This window comes from Chinchilla lanigera, unplaced genomic scaffold, assembly GCF_000276665.1.
Source record: "Chinchilla lanigera isolate Chin_1 unplaced genomic scaffold, ChiLan1.0 scaffold00001, whole genome shotgun sequence".
In the NCBI taxonomy this organism is placed as follows: domain Eukaryota; kingdom Metazoa; phylum Chordata; class Mammalia; order Rodentia; family Chinchillidae; genus Chinchilla; species Chinchilla lanigera.
In genome coordinates this window covers 10392308-10406940 of record NW_004955402.1, presented here as the reverse complement: position 1 = coordinate 10406940, position 14633 = coordinate 10392308, and the positions used below count along the sequence as shown (strand labels likewise).

At 40.2% G+C, this 14633-nt stretch overlaps 1 protein-coding gene across 1 annotated transcript in view; it reads right to left on the bottom strand.

The window, feature by feature from the left end:
• Mib1 (mindbomb E3 ubiquitin protein ligase 1) overlaps positions 1 to 14633 on the bottom strand; it is a 110269-nt gene extending 95636 nt beyond the window's left edge. Inside the window, exon 1 of the mRNA XM_005372691.2 lies at positions 14384 to 14633. Coding sequence (XP_005372748.1) covers positions 14384 to 14612 — 229 coding nt within the window. The 5' untranslated portion in view covers positions 14613 to 14633. The remainder of the gene's footprint in view (positions 1 to 14383) is intronic.

Here is a 14633-nt window from a genome sequence, read left to right as displayed (position 1 = left end):
TTTTTTTTTGTCTTTTTGAGACAGGGTCTCGCTATGCAGTTCAGGTTGGCCTTGAGCTCACTTTGTAACCCGGGCTGGTCTCGAACTCGCAACAATCCTCCTGCCTCAGCCTCTCGCGTGCTGGGATTACAGGCGTGCACCATCACACCTGGCAAATTAATGAGTTTTAAAAATTAATGAGGCTAAATTAAAATTAAGAATTTTATCTACTCCCCAACCCCAAATAAAGGCCCAACCAAAAAATAAGCAACTGAAATGGACATTTAGGAGAAGTACAAATGCCTAATACCTGAAAAAAATGTTCAACAGCACCAGCCATTCAAGAAATGCAAATTAAAACAACACTGAGATACCAACTTAATCCAGAAAGAATGGCTGTCATTAAAAAATCAGACAACAAATGCTGGCCAGGATGTGGGGAAAACAAACCCTTCTACGCTGTTGGTGAGAATGTAAACTAATACAACCACAGTGGAATTCAGTGTGGAGATTCTTCAAAAAATTAAAAATGGAAATTTCATTTGACCCAGCTACTCCCCTTCTATGTATCTCCCTGAAGAGAGTTAAACTCATCATATTACAGGAATACAACCGTATCTGTGTTTATAGCAGAACAATTTGTAACAGCTGAATCTTGGACTACATGCCTATCAATAGATGAACAACCACACCTATACACAATGGAGTACTACTCTGCCTTTAAAGGAGGATAAGTGTGCCGCGTTCATAGGTAAACAGATGCAGCTTGAGACCGTATTAAGTGAAATAAATCATACAAATAATCTTAAACATCTCACGGTTTCTCTAATATGAGAAACCAAAATTATAAATAAAGAGCAAAATAAAAGGGAAGGAGAAAGGAGTGGGGAAGAAAAGAATTAAAGGGGAAAAATGATGAAAATACACGTTTGCAAATGGGAAGGGGACTGAGAGAGTTCAAAGGAGCAGGGAGGGGATGCAAAAATTTTAAAAATTAAAATACGTTATGCAAAAAGAAAAAAATACGTTACGTGCAGGCACCAACTCCCTGTGATAAATGTAATCAGTACATATTGCAGATATATGCTAATAAAAAACATAGTAACTAACAAAGCTGCCAATTATAGTTTTAAAAAAAGATTTTGATGTACTTCCAACTACTGGCCAAAACATTCATTTTAGAAGTAAAACACCTGTACACTATGACCTACTCCAATTTTATTTTATAAGTGAAGAATTACAGTTCGAAGTGCATGGGGAGGCAAAGAATGCCAGACCTCCACCACCAAATGTCACTTGTGAGGCCTTAGGCAAGTCAGTCCATCTCTCAGCTCCTGTTTCTCAGGAAAGTGCACTCCACCAAACAACGTTCTTCTGAGGGCTGGATGAGATAAAAGTACAGTACAGGAAAGTTACCAGCACCTGACACAAGATGAGCTCTGTAAATGTTTACCCGCTCCCCTAGCCAACAGGCTCAGCAGGCAAAATCAAGACTGAGTAAACAAACACCATGATCCTCAATCCATCGGGAGTTCTAAACTATCGCATTTTCCACCAGTGCCTATAAAGAGATGGGGGATCGAAGGACAAGCAAGACACTATAATGTAAGATACCACAGTTCCAAGTTCTTAGGATTTATTATTGCCAATAACCCTGAAAAACTCCCTCAAGTCAGGTGATTGCTTTTCATATTAAAAAGTACCCACCTATCTCTTGCATTTTTTAAAAGAACAAAATTATCATCGAAGACAAAAGTGCACTGGGTGTGGTGGTACACACTTGTAAACCTAGCACTTGGGAGGCTAAAACAGGAGGACTGAGTCTGAAGCCCCCTGGACCACACAGTGAGTTCAAGGCCAGCCTGAGATACATATTGAGACCCTGTCTCAAAAAAAGAAAAAGTCCACCCCTAAACCAGGGATGTGGCGCAAACCTGTAATCCCAGCACACAGGAGGCTGAAACAAAAAGATCACAAGTTCCAGGCTGTCCTGGGGTACATGCTGAGTTCAAGGATGGCCTGACCTACATATCGAGACAGTCTTAAAAAACAAAGGTGGGGGGCAAGCTAAAAGGTGCGATACCAAAGTCTGTTTCAGCTTTTTTTTTTGAGACAGGATCTCACTATGTAGTTCAGTCCAGCTTTAAATTCGCATGTAGCCCAGGCTGGCCTTCAACTCTTGGAGATCTTCCTACCTCAGCCTCCCAAGTGCTGGGATTACAGGCATGCACCACAAGTCTTGGCTGAAGTTTGTGAGTGAAGAAATGGCTTACAAGGATGGATGGATGAAGGTTCCTACAAGAATTTAAAGTACACAAACTCCTGTTTGGTGACTTCCAGCAATGGTGTCCAAAATGAGGTGCATTATCCAGAAGATACAAATGATCCTTTAAATGCAAAAGAAAATCTCTTATCTGTCCACAAGCTCTTATGTGTAACTTCAGAATTAAACACAAATGAAAGAACTACCCCAGCATGTTGGTATACACCAGTACTCCCAACTACTTAAGAGACTAAGCTGAGAGGGTCACTTGAGGCCATAAGATCAGGACCAGCCTAAGCAACATAAAAGAACCACTCGCAAAAAACAAAAAAAAAGAATTAAATCTTTTAAAAACTCATTTTTTGTAAGTTAGCAGGAAACTCAGTGGTAAGCCCTGACCTGATAAAACAAGAAGGGACATACTGTACAGTACACACTGTTTATCCCTTGGAATTACTCAAATGCTCCACTGCAGAAATATTAATGTAATCTGACTACAGGATGCTGCTGTGGACCTCAGAGTGTGTAATGTGGCAAGCACATAACATAATGGCTCTAAAATCCAAAAGCTATAAACTCTGTCCCAAGCATTCTGAATAAAAGATTCCAGACTTTAACACTTCTACTTTCATGTTTACTTTTCCCCCTAAGAATGAAATTTAAGTGTTACCAAAAAAAAGAAATTTAAGTGTTACTAATTGCAAATTAGCCAATGGACACTAGCACCCTGGCATCATACTTGGAAAGCAAAGATCACTGCAGGGGAGGAGTTTGAGCCCCTAAGGGTTGACAGGAGCAGCTGCTGAGCTGCAGCTTTTGTGTGGTTACTTAGGCAAACTGTGGCATGTATCCTAATGTATAAAAGAGTATCTTAAAGTGCTTAAGTAGAAAAGTAAGGACACCTTCCATGTTCTTACAAAAATAAAATCATAGTGTCTTAAAACTGTACTTTTCCTATGATGAGTAGTAGTTGTCAGTGGCGTGCTTAGAAAATATTTTAATTATGCCTATTTAATTTGCCCCTACTTAATTTTGGTAAAGGTGATGTGGGACAATAGATGAAAAATTAAATGCTGCCTCCAAGAAACCAGACCTAGCAATGTGAAAACTGATTTTCAAAATGTTTCCATCTTGATATAGCTGTTAATACTGAAAATGAGGTATATTGCCAATAAATTCTCCTGTCTGTATCCCTACGAGAAAATACTTTTAACTTAATTTTAAATTCAGTGTATTTTTAATTTGTTCAAAAGCTAAGTACCTTCTAATCAATTTGTAAGACCTGAGTAGTACTGTAAAAGATGCGAAGTGCCAGCTCAATTTCAATGGAAAATTTTGTTTACCTGGTAAATGGGACAGAAAAAGAACAGTCTGCCCTCTGTATCTGCAAGCTCCGTATCCCACAATAACTCATATTACCCCTGACCATACAAACAGTTAAGTATTACAGAGCCACTTTTCCTTATAAAAGAAATGTTAAGGGCTAGGGATTTAGCTCAGCGGCACAGGGCCTGCCTGGCAAGCGCAATGTCATGAGTTTGATTCCTGTTGCGGGGAAGGGGTTGTTAAAATGAGGTGAGATTTCAGGAATCTGAATACTAAGTACCATCTGATAGTTGAAAGATATGACAATGCCATGCCTTCTGCCAAAGACAGAGCTTGGCTTCAAGAGTATGGAGTGACTGAGATTTCAGCTAACATACCTGCAACTACTAAAGGAGCGGAAGGACTCAAGTAGTGCCTTGAGGGACTAAACAGCTCAGGCTGGAGGATCTGACACCGCATATGCAGCTCAATTAACTGCTTTAACAGCAAAAACCCTAACACTGATACATATTCTTACAGACTGATACATATTCTTACAGGAAAGTAAATATATAATGAATTACCTACTACATAATGCATAAAAACAAATCATGAATGTTTAACAGTCTTACATTAAGTTATCAAATAATCACTGTATGAACTAGCATAAGACTATCTTCAACACTAAATACAGAAGGTAACAGAACAGAGATGAGGTTTTAACACAAAGGACTTTCAGGACAGAAATGGACACAATCAAATTATCATTCAAGCTTGGGGGTAGGATAAAGCAATTTTAAGGCCTCCAAGGATTCAAAGTACTTACATCTTTAAAAGAGAGAAAAAAGGGGCTGGGGATTTAGCTCAGCGGCAAAAGCGCCTGCCTGGCAAGCGCAAGGTCGTGAGTTCAGTTCCCGGTACCAGAAAAAAACCAAAAAAAAAAAAAAAGAGAGAGAAAAAAGAAAAAGGAATTTCCCCTTAAAAAAGAAAATGACATGAGATACAAGAAACAAAAATACGAAAGCACTAAAATTTGCGAGTTTTTTTCTTCTCGAAATAGGCTGTTGCTGTGCTGCCCAGGCTAGTCCTGACCTTCCAGGCTCAAGCGATGTTCATGCCTCAGCCTCACAGCAATGCAGACTACAGACACAACTGCACCCGGCTCAGTACTAAAATTTTAAATCCAGTTAATTATTAATAAAATAACTGTCTGACGGACGTGGTGGTGCATGCCTATAATCTCAGCTCCCAGCACTTAGGAAGCTGAGACAGGAGAATCGGTACAAGTTTGAGGCTAGCCTGGGCTACAAAGTGAGTTCAAGGCCAGCCTGAATTGCTTAATGAAATCCTGTCTCAAAAAGATAAACAAACAAAAAAGCGTTAATAAAATAAAATAAAATAGCTGCCAAATTTAATGCTTTCTTTCTCCTTGGTGGTACTGGGGAAGACTGGAATCCTGAGCCTTGACACTAAGCTACATTCCCACCATTTTTTTTTTTTTTTTGAGACAGAGTCTCACTATGTTATTCAGGGTGGTCCTGAACTCAGTATGTGAACCAGGCTGGCCTTGACCTCACAGGGATCCTCCTGCCTCAGCCTCCAGAGTGCTGGGACTACAAGTGTGCTCCACCACTTTTATTCTGAGACAGGGTCTCACTAAATTGTAGAGGTTGGACTCAAACTTATGACCCTCCTGCCTCAGGCTACTAACTGTAAACAAATGCCAAGACCTCTGGAATCTATTTTTTAATTTATTTAATTTGCAATACTGGGGGTCGAATCTAGGATCTTCACACTAAACTACATCCTCAACCCTTTTTTTATTTTCAAACAAGGTCTCACACTGAATTGTTAAAATGCTCAGGCTAGCCTTGATTTGAACTTGTAGCCTTCCTGACTCAATCATCTGACTGGCTCGGATTACAAGCATGACCCTGCATTCCCTGATAGCTAAATGCAATTTTAAGAGCAAATTTGCACCAGGCATGTTTGGTGCACACCTGTAATCCCAGCATTCAGGAGACTGAGGCAGAAAGACTGCTGCAAGTTTGAGGCCAGCGTGGGCTACATAGTGAGTTCAAGGCCAGCCCAAATGACATTAAAAAAAAAAAAAAAAAAAAGAGCAAATTCTAGGCCAGACACGGTAGTACATTAGCACATGCCTATACTTCCAGCACTCAGGAGGCTGAGGCAGGTTTAAGGCTATCCTGGGCTACACAGTGAGTTCAAGGCCAGCCTGAACTATGTAGCGAGACCCTGTATCAAAAAAAAGGCATATTCTAAAACACAAAAAGGATCATCTATTTATGGGGAGCAGGAAAAGAAAAAGCAATGCAAACTATTTGGGACTAATTTTCCTAGTAATTTCCATAAAACAAGGACAATAGAGATTGTAACAAGCATGGAGCAGAGGAAATTAAAAAGACTGCTTAGCTTTCTACATGCATAGTGCATAGAAGAACCAATACTTCAGTTTGTTAAGTATTAAAGGGTAACCTGTAGCAGAACAGAAAAAAGGTGATCAAATTTCTAACTCACTAAGAAAAAAAATGCATGAAAGTAAAAGCAAATAGCAGTAAAAATTTATCAGTTATCACAATAAATATGAACAAGTCAAACTCCACTATTAAATGACAGTCTCAAAATGAGTGAAGACAACATTTAATCCTATCATTTACAAAAGAAATTCCTATAATAAGTTAACAAAAAAGCTACAAGTCCATAAAGACATATACATACATAAAATACTTATTGAACCACTGTTTAAAAAGGACAGAAAAAAAGGGAATATAAAGGAGAATGGTTAAACAAAACACATTTCAACTATTAAATACTATGTATCAAAATAAATAAATACTATGTACCTAGCCAGGTATGGCAGCACGCCCCTATTACGCCAGCACTCTGGGTGGGTGCGGCAGACAAATAACAAGCTCAAGACCAGCATGGATAACTTGACCTAGCAAAACTCTGTCTAAAAAAAATTTCAAGCGCTAGGGATGTAAAAAGGCCCCAAGTTCAAGCGTTATGCACCTTAGTAACACAAAAGGAAAAAAAAAGAATGAATAAATATTATGTACCTACTAAAAAAAAGTAAGATTCTCATGCGTTGGCATGAAAAGATGATCAAAACGAAGTACACAAAAAAGGAAAACTGAAGAACAGCACATGTGGTATACCTTTGGCAATGAAAACATGAATACACATATAGATTTCCCTGCAAGTGAGTAAGTTTAAGGCATAAAAATATTTGTCACTTTTTTTATCACATAAGAAGTACAGACTGCATTATTTATAAAGCAAATAGAAAGCATACATGTCAAATACAAAAAAAGCATGAAACAAAACTATACTACACTGCATTCATGGCTTCAACTAACCATGGATCAGAATTAGGAAAAAAACTTGCGTCTGTATTGAACAGACAGATTGTACTTATCATTATTCCCCCAAACAATAACAACTGTTTACATAGCACTTATACCGTACTGGGTATTGTAAGTTACCCAGAAATACTTCAAGTATACAAAAGGATGAGCATGGGGTACAGGCAAATACCACACCATCTCCTACAAGGGACTTGGAACATGTTTGAATTTTGGTGTTTGTGGGGAAATGTAGAACTAATTTTCTGAAAATCCACAGTGACTAAAAAGAAACTGGAAAAAATATATCAAAGTAGTTTTCTCTGGGCACAGAGAATTGTGCATAACTCTTTAAAAATTTATTTCTAAATTTTTAAAAATAACCATGAAGACATTTATTATTGAAATGCATTTTGAAATAATCATTAAAAGAAAATGAAAATTACAGGATTAAAAAAAGAGTACCTGCCAATTTGCAGTAGATGTACCATGAGTGTCATTTCTAAATTGGTGATTTACATTTTGTAGCCAATTTTCCCATATGAAAAGCATTCCAGATGGCAGTCATCTCTGAACTACTGAACTGTGAGTGGAAGAGGGAATAAAGGAGAAACGCAACAAGCTGGCTGTGCCTCCCAACTATCTGCCACTCACCAGCTTTGGGACTGAACAAATTTCTTAATCTCCCTAAGTGAGCCTCAGTCACTTTTTCTGTCTTAGGATAACACCTCTTACTCAGATCAAATGAGAGAAAGGCTCTTTGAAAAAACACATTTTATTCAGAAAGTATTTACTCACAGCCATAGCTCTCCTAAAAGATACAGGTACAAGTAAAATAATATGCCTTTCCCTCAAACTAGTAATTTAGTGCAAAAAATCATTACAAGACAGCATTCCTCAGTGGGTAGGTGGAAACACAGTGCTCTGAGATCAGGCTGGCCAGCAATCAAAAAGGGCGGGAGGAGACCCTGCTGGGTGGCCACCCAGGAGCACATTCAAACAGAAGCATCTAGTCTAATCAGAGGGATGAGACTAAAGACAGAACCAGTAACATACATTAAGACAGCATCACACTTGCAAAAATACATACATTTGAGGGCTGCTACATGTTCCTGTATCGCTTTGTGCATACTCTTCTTCCTAAGAATGCCAGTCTATTTTAGAGACATCTAAAAGCTGCTAAGGGGAAAGGAGAAATCAGAACCTGGGCATCTCAGTACACAGTCACTCAGTACCTGACTGACTAGTCAGTGTGTCCAGAAGCTGGCCATGGGCACATCACTGGAAGCTTATGAGAACACCCTGCACAATCACACACCCACTGAACCAGAAGGCACACTATTAGAAGGTCCCTGGGTGACCTGGGTCCTTACTAGTTGTGAGCAGTAACACAGAAGTCCACTAGCTGACTTACTGAGGTGACAAGAGCATCTGTGCTTCTTAGCATCAAGGGCTCTGGATTCAATCCCTAGTAATCAAAAAAAAAAAAAAAAAAAAAGAAAGAAAAAGAAAAGTAAAGGAAAAAAACACATTCCACTGGATGGATTTCTACCATTTAAAACACTGTTTTAGCAGATGGAGATAAAAAGGAAAAGTCATTTCACAGAAGTGTTCAGGATGAGCAGGCTCTATAGGGAAAGCAAGCTTTCCTCGCAGATGTCTCTAGCAAGAACCGCCTTGCGCACCCTCATCTCCTCCAGGTCTGGTGTTCTGTTCGCCAAACACTGTTCACCCAGGTCCTATGTTCTCCCAAGGTTCTGCCCCTGCTTTTCTTCTACAGTTCTAAAAACAGGTCCACAGGAGAATAGGGGACCTCAGAAAAGGAAGTGAGGATTATTACTCCCTTTCTTACTTTCTTTATCTAGGGTCAGCATTTTGAAACCTTCAAATGAATACAAACATCTCAGGAAATTTTCCCGATGTGACCTGAGAAATATTCTTTGCTAGGACTGGAAGAAAAGGACAAAGAGATGCCCAAAACAGTGGGGACTGACTATGATCAGAAGCTAGCTTTGAATACTTTCTTTACCTCTTCTTTGTTACACACACCAAAAACAATCTTAATAAGAAATCCAAATTCATGTTTTCATACTCTTTAGTAATAATACTGTGATCAAACGGTCACAAAATAAACATAAGTAACATACTTTTTCCCAATTACTGTAACAATCAGTAACTAAATACAAAATCAACTATACCTATTCTATTACAGACTTCACAAAATTAACATCAAACTAAGAAACTCATGTATTTTCACTATATTTTTATTTACAAATTAGACAAAAGTTATTTTGTCTAATTATTAGACAAAATAATACTATTTGAATATATACCATGCACTCTTTTTCCTAAAGTTTGGACTATCCTAGAACATAAATTCAAACATATGATGTGTCTCCTGAAAGAACAAAATAAAGCTTATATGCCAAAATATTTTACATCCACACATTTACTCCCAGATAAAATCTCCAACATGTGGTAAAAGGATATCAGAAAAACTGAAAATGATCCAACTACTCCAGAAACCTTAACTTTCAGAAAAGTTTCAAACCATTTTATGTTGAAAAGTACCCACTTCTCTCTCTCTCTCTCTTTTTTTTTAATTTCTATGCTTCAGAAAGTTTCATCTGTTTGCTTGGTTTTGCAGTAATGGGTACTAAACTCAGTACCTCATGAATGCTAGGCCAGCATTCACCACTGAGCTGTATTCCTTGCCCAAAAATTACCCATTTCTTAATTCCCAAACACGCTGCAATAAATTTTAAGTTCACATAATGTGGATGTAAGTAGAGAAGAATTAAAATCAAATTAAAATCTTACACTTCTGGTAAGTACCATAACACCATGTCTTTTTTTTTTAACTATAAAATATACCGAACACATACAAATCCAACAAACACCTGTGTAGCCGCCACTCAGTTTAAAACACAATGCATTGCAGAACAGTTAAAGTCCTGCTTCACTTCCACCAGCTGTATGCCACTCTCTTCACAGTAAAGCTGTCCACTCCTTTGGTGTTTGTGATTACCTTTTGGCATACTTTCACCACACACACACACCTTCCCCAGGTCAGTGAGTCTCAACCAAGGGCAATTCCGCACCCCCATTCAGGGGACATTTACGGTGCCCAGCAATAGTGTAATTATCATGAGAGAAAGGATGCTACTGTATCCGTTGGGTAGAGGCCAGGGATGCAGGCCTACAAAACACAGCACACAGCCTGGACAGGAAAAAAGGGCCCCACGCTCCCCACAAGCTACTTTCTACTTTTTCTCTAGCTGTCCCAAACTCCTCATAGCCAGCCACAGCTATATCAGATACCCCATGGCTGCTCTGGGAAACTTTTGCTCTGGTTCAGCAAGCCTCAGCCGAGGGTCCATCCCAAATGATTCCATCCCTCTACAACCATTCTCTTTTAGGTGGCAGAAGAGCCCCCTACCCCACCCATGATTAAGAAAGTCTGCAGTTAGATGGCAAGATACTGCACAGGCATGAGCCTGCCTTTTACATAAGCAATCTCCCCCATCAGTCCCTGCACTGCTCCTCCTAATGCTGTAGCGTAAGTCCCAAAAGAGCCTCTCTGGATGGCATACTTGCCTACTCACAATTCCTACTTAGGGTAGAGCAGGCTGAGCTGGTACACTAAGAAATGGTAACACCAAAAGCCTCTGGCACCAAGGGCAATCAGCACAAGTTGGGTCTGGTAACACAGAGGGTAGTTAGTAGCCGGGAAGTTACTAAGAGCAACACAGCTGACAAGAGTTGCCATCTCTGGTCACTAGAAGAGCTTCCAAACAATGCCAGTAACTGCCCACTCCAGAGGGCCATTAAACCTAAGGGCTGACAGCCATTAGCATTCAGAGCTCAGACCTGTTAGCATTAACATGACAGGCTTTCTTCTGCAACTTTATTGCTTAATATTAACTTTCTCTTTTACTACTATTACTCCATTGTACAAATATGCACAGTTCATTTATTTGTTCTTCTGATCCACATTTTTTCAGTGTGGTTCTTGAACCCCTAAGGGAATCCCCAAAACCCTCTCAGGAGCTTCCTGTGGTCAGAAGTGTTTGCACGAAAATATGTAAGATAACATTTGCCTCTTTCATACTGGAAAAAACAATACTGGATAATCCTGCTGGTGACTCAGCCAAGTTAACACTCTTACTAATGAGATAAAAGGATATTAAGTACCTTCTGATAAGATGCACTAGGAAGGACAAAGTATCATTTCTATGGCACTCTTGCCCAAAATACACAGTCTGAACTTAGTGGTGAAGAAACATCCCACAAACCCAATTTGAGAAACAGTCTACACGATTACTAGGTAGTATCTAAGTCATCGAAGAGTGAGGAACTGGCCCAAACTGGAGAAGACTACAACAACATATGACCACAGACCACAAAAAAGATCATTAGTGGGACAACTGGTAAAATCTGAATAGGGTTAATAGATTACTTAGTACTGTCATAGTAGCACTAATTTTTAGGTTTCAAAAAATTACAGTAAGATACTAAGATCTGAAGAAGATGGGTAATAAACAGAAGGGAACTCTAATTTTTCAGTATTTTTGTAAGCCTGAAATTATTTCAAAATGAAAGTTAACTTTAATTTTAACTACTCTGTAAATAAGTATCAGTTACTGAATATAAGTAAAGTAAATCTTGCAGAATGTAATACAATGTCAATGAATATTACATTGTAGAATGTAATATAATGTCAATGGATATTACACTGTAGAATGTGATACAATGTCAACTGACATTAAATATTTAAAGAAAAAAACACTGAAATTTGTATGAAAGACCTGGGGGCAAATCCAGGGCCAACACATTATGGTTTGCTCAATCCTTTTTAAAAGAAAAAAAAAAGTAGCGGGGTGTAGTGGTGCACACTTGTGATCCTAGAATTCAGGAGGCTGAAGCCGGGGGATCGGTGTGAGTTCAAGGCCAGCTTAAACTACATAGCGAGACCCTATCTCAAATAGCAACAACAGAAAAAAACTGATGAAATTAAACCACAGAAGCTAAGAAAGCATTTCAACATTTCACATGAAGACTGGCTATCCTGAATCTAGATGTGCTTCTAAAATGTTTACTAAGGGATGGAATTAGCTCAGTGTAAAGCATGCATAAAGCCCTGGGTTTAATCCTCAGCACTAGAAATAAATACATACAATGTCTGCTGAAAGAATCAGATGAACAGGCTGACCTGCTACACATAACAATGTTTTAAATTATCTTGTAAAATAAACTACGATTCTACAAATTAACTCTTAAAAACACCTACTCTTATATTAAGATAATGAAACTATTACTATGACAGTTACACCATATTACAAAACATATAGACGTTAATATCCTTTCAAAATTCACTATAGAAGATTTTTAAAAAATAAGTTCTGGCGTCCTACTGCAGGGGAGGATGACTATAACCATATATACGTGTGTATATATATGTGTGTGTATGTATATATATACATATATATATGTATATATATACACACGCCAGAAAAAAGGATTTTGAACGTTTTCACCTAAAGAAAACAAATGTTCAGGGAAATTTTTAAAAGTCACTTTGGTTTAGGATCTCACTTTACCTTTGAACTACATAGTGAACTACACATTTTTTTAAAAAAAATTCTAATTTCCCCATAAAGCTACAATTACTGATCTTACAAATTCCTCCAAACTACTGAGTTGTGATCAGACTGTGGACTGAGCTACCATGACAACAAAACTTTTAAAGTGTGCACAAACAGGCACCCATGTCTGCTGCTGGGTCTGTAAACTGGTACAATGTCTTCCGAGAGCAATTAGGCAACATGTATCCAAGTGTTAAATATGTGCATGGTTTGGAACAGCAATTCCACTTCCGCAGTACTCAGCACATATGCACAAAGACATCATTGTAAATAATATAAATGCCTGTCAATTAATTACTGGTTAAGCAAACACTGGCATCCAGTCACTGGAATACTACACAACCATGAAAGAATAAGATAGAATCAAGTAGCCTGTACAAATGGGCTAAGACGCAGCAATCACCAAGAGGAACTACTGAGAAGATACGAAAGTGCAAAAGAATGAAAATGGCTTATTACCACTCGTACTTAAGTAGTGGAATAAAAGCCCGATACAGTGTCACATGCTTGTAATCTCAGCACTCTGGGAAGTAAAGCTGGAAGATCACAAGTTCAAGCCTGGACTGCCTAGTGACTTGGCAATACCCCGTCTCAAAATAAAATATAAAAAAGGCCTGGGGATGTAGCTCACTTTAAAGGAACTGAATTGAATTCCCAATACCAGAAAAGAAAAAACAAAAAATCAAAATCAGACAGATTTCTGTTTCCAGTGTGTTCACATGTATGACTGCAATAGTAACACACAAGAAACTGGTAACAGTGCTGGTCCCTTTTGTGCTTTGTCTTACTTTCTTGTGACCACATACACACGCCCCTTTTCGTGTTCAAAAAACTACTAACATACACAGTTTTATAAACTACCTGTTCATAAGCCGAGCTAGCTCATAGTCTTTTTTTTTTGGTTCTTCTCCGGTACCAGGAACCGAACTCACGACCTTGCGCTTGCCAGGCAGGCGCTTTTGCCGCTGAGCTAAATCCCCAGCCCCTTTCATTTCTCTCTTACTGCTGCTAGAATTAACTATGACCCCACTTTAAGATTTGTTAGGCTTCCTCGAGCTCCATCACAATAACTTCAAGTAGCACAGAGAACTCAAAATTCTAAGAGTATCCAACTTTAAACCTGAACTAGTTTCTACTTGATTCAACTACGAAGGCTAAATCCACGTGAGAATGAACAGATTACAACAAGATGTTTCTTTTGAGGCCAAGTCTTCAGTTTCTCATATAAAAAACTCCAGTCAATAACAAACAGATCCCTACAATGCAGAGAACCAAGAACACTAACTCCACGGGTGAACGGGTCAGACGCTCGCAGCGCCTCACCGACAGGAGCTGCTAGCAGAAAAGAACATCGGCCGTCACCTACGCCTGTCTTCGCCCTGAAAAAGCATTTAATACTAAGCGGTGGCTCAAGAGATCAAACTACCTGTCCGTCTTGCTGCAGAGACTTTATAGCTAGACGAAAAATCATTTTCCGAGTCCCAAACAGCACTGAGAGACTGAACTTCGTTCAAGTCACTCTGTCGCAGGAGGCAGGGGTGCGAGAGCTGTCTACCAACCCGAGGCCGCACGCCCCTCGGCAGCTGGGCGCCAGATGGCCACGCCAGCCCGGTGCAGACAGTTCTCGCTGGGCGGCGGGTTCTCCACCCGGCTCCCCCGGGCCCTCGGACCCCAGCCCCGGGGGAGGAGTGAGGCTGCGTCCGCCGCGTTCCGGGCTTTGTGCCGGGCGGCCCAGACGGCCCGGGGACGGCGCGCCCAGCGCTGCCCCCCAAGCTTCCGTTCGCCCGCGCCCGCCCCGCCGCTCCCCGGGCCTCGCGCGGCCTTACCGGTGGGCGCGCTGTCCAGGATGCGCAGGTCGTAGGCCCCCGAGCAGCGGTAGTTGGCGGCCGTGCCGTTGTCCCACACCACCACCACCTCTTCGGGGCTCTCGAAGCTCCGCACGGTGCCCACATGGCCCTCGCCGCCGTCCTGCTTCCCCCACTTCCAGTCCGGGCCGCGCACCACCCGCGCCCCGACCCCTTCCACCATCACCCGGTTGTTGCGGGAGTTACTCATCGGGGCCCAGGCGGGGGGCTC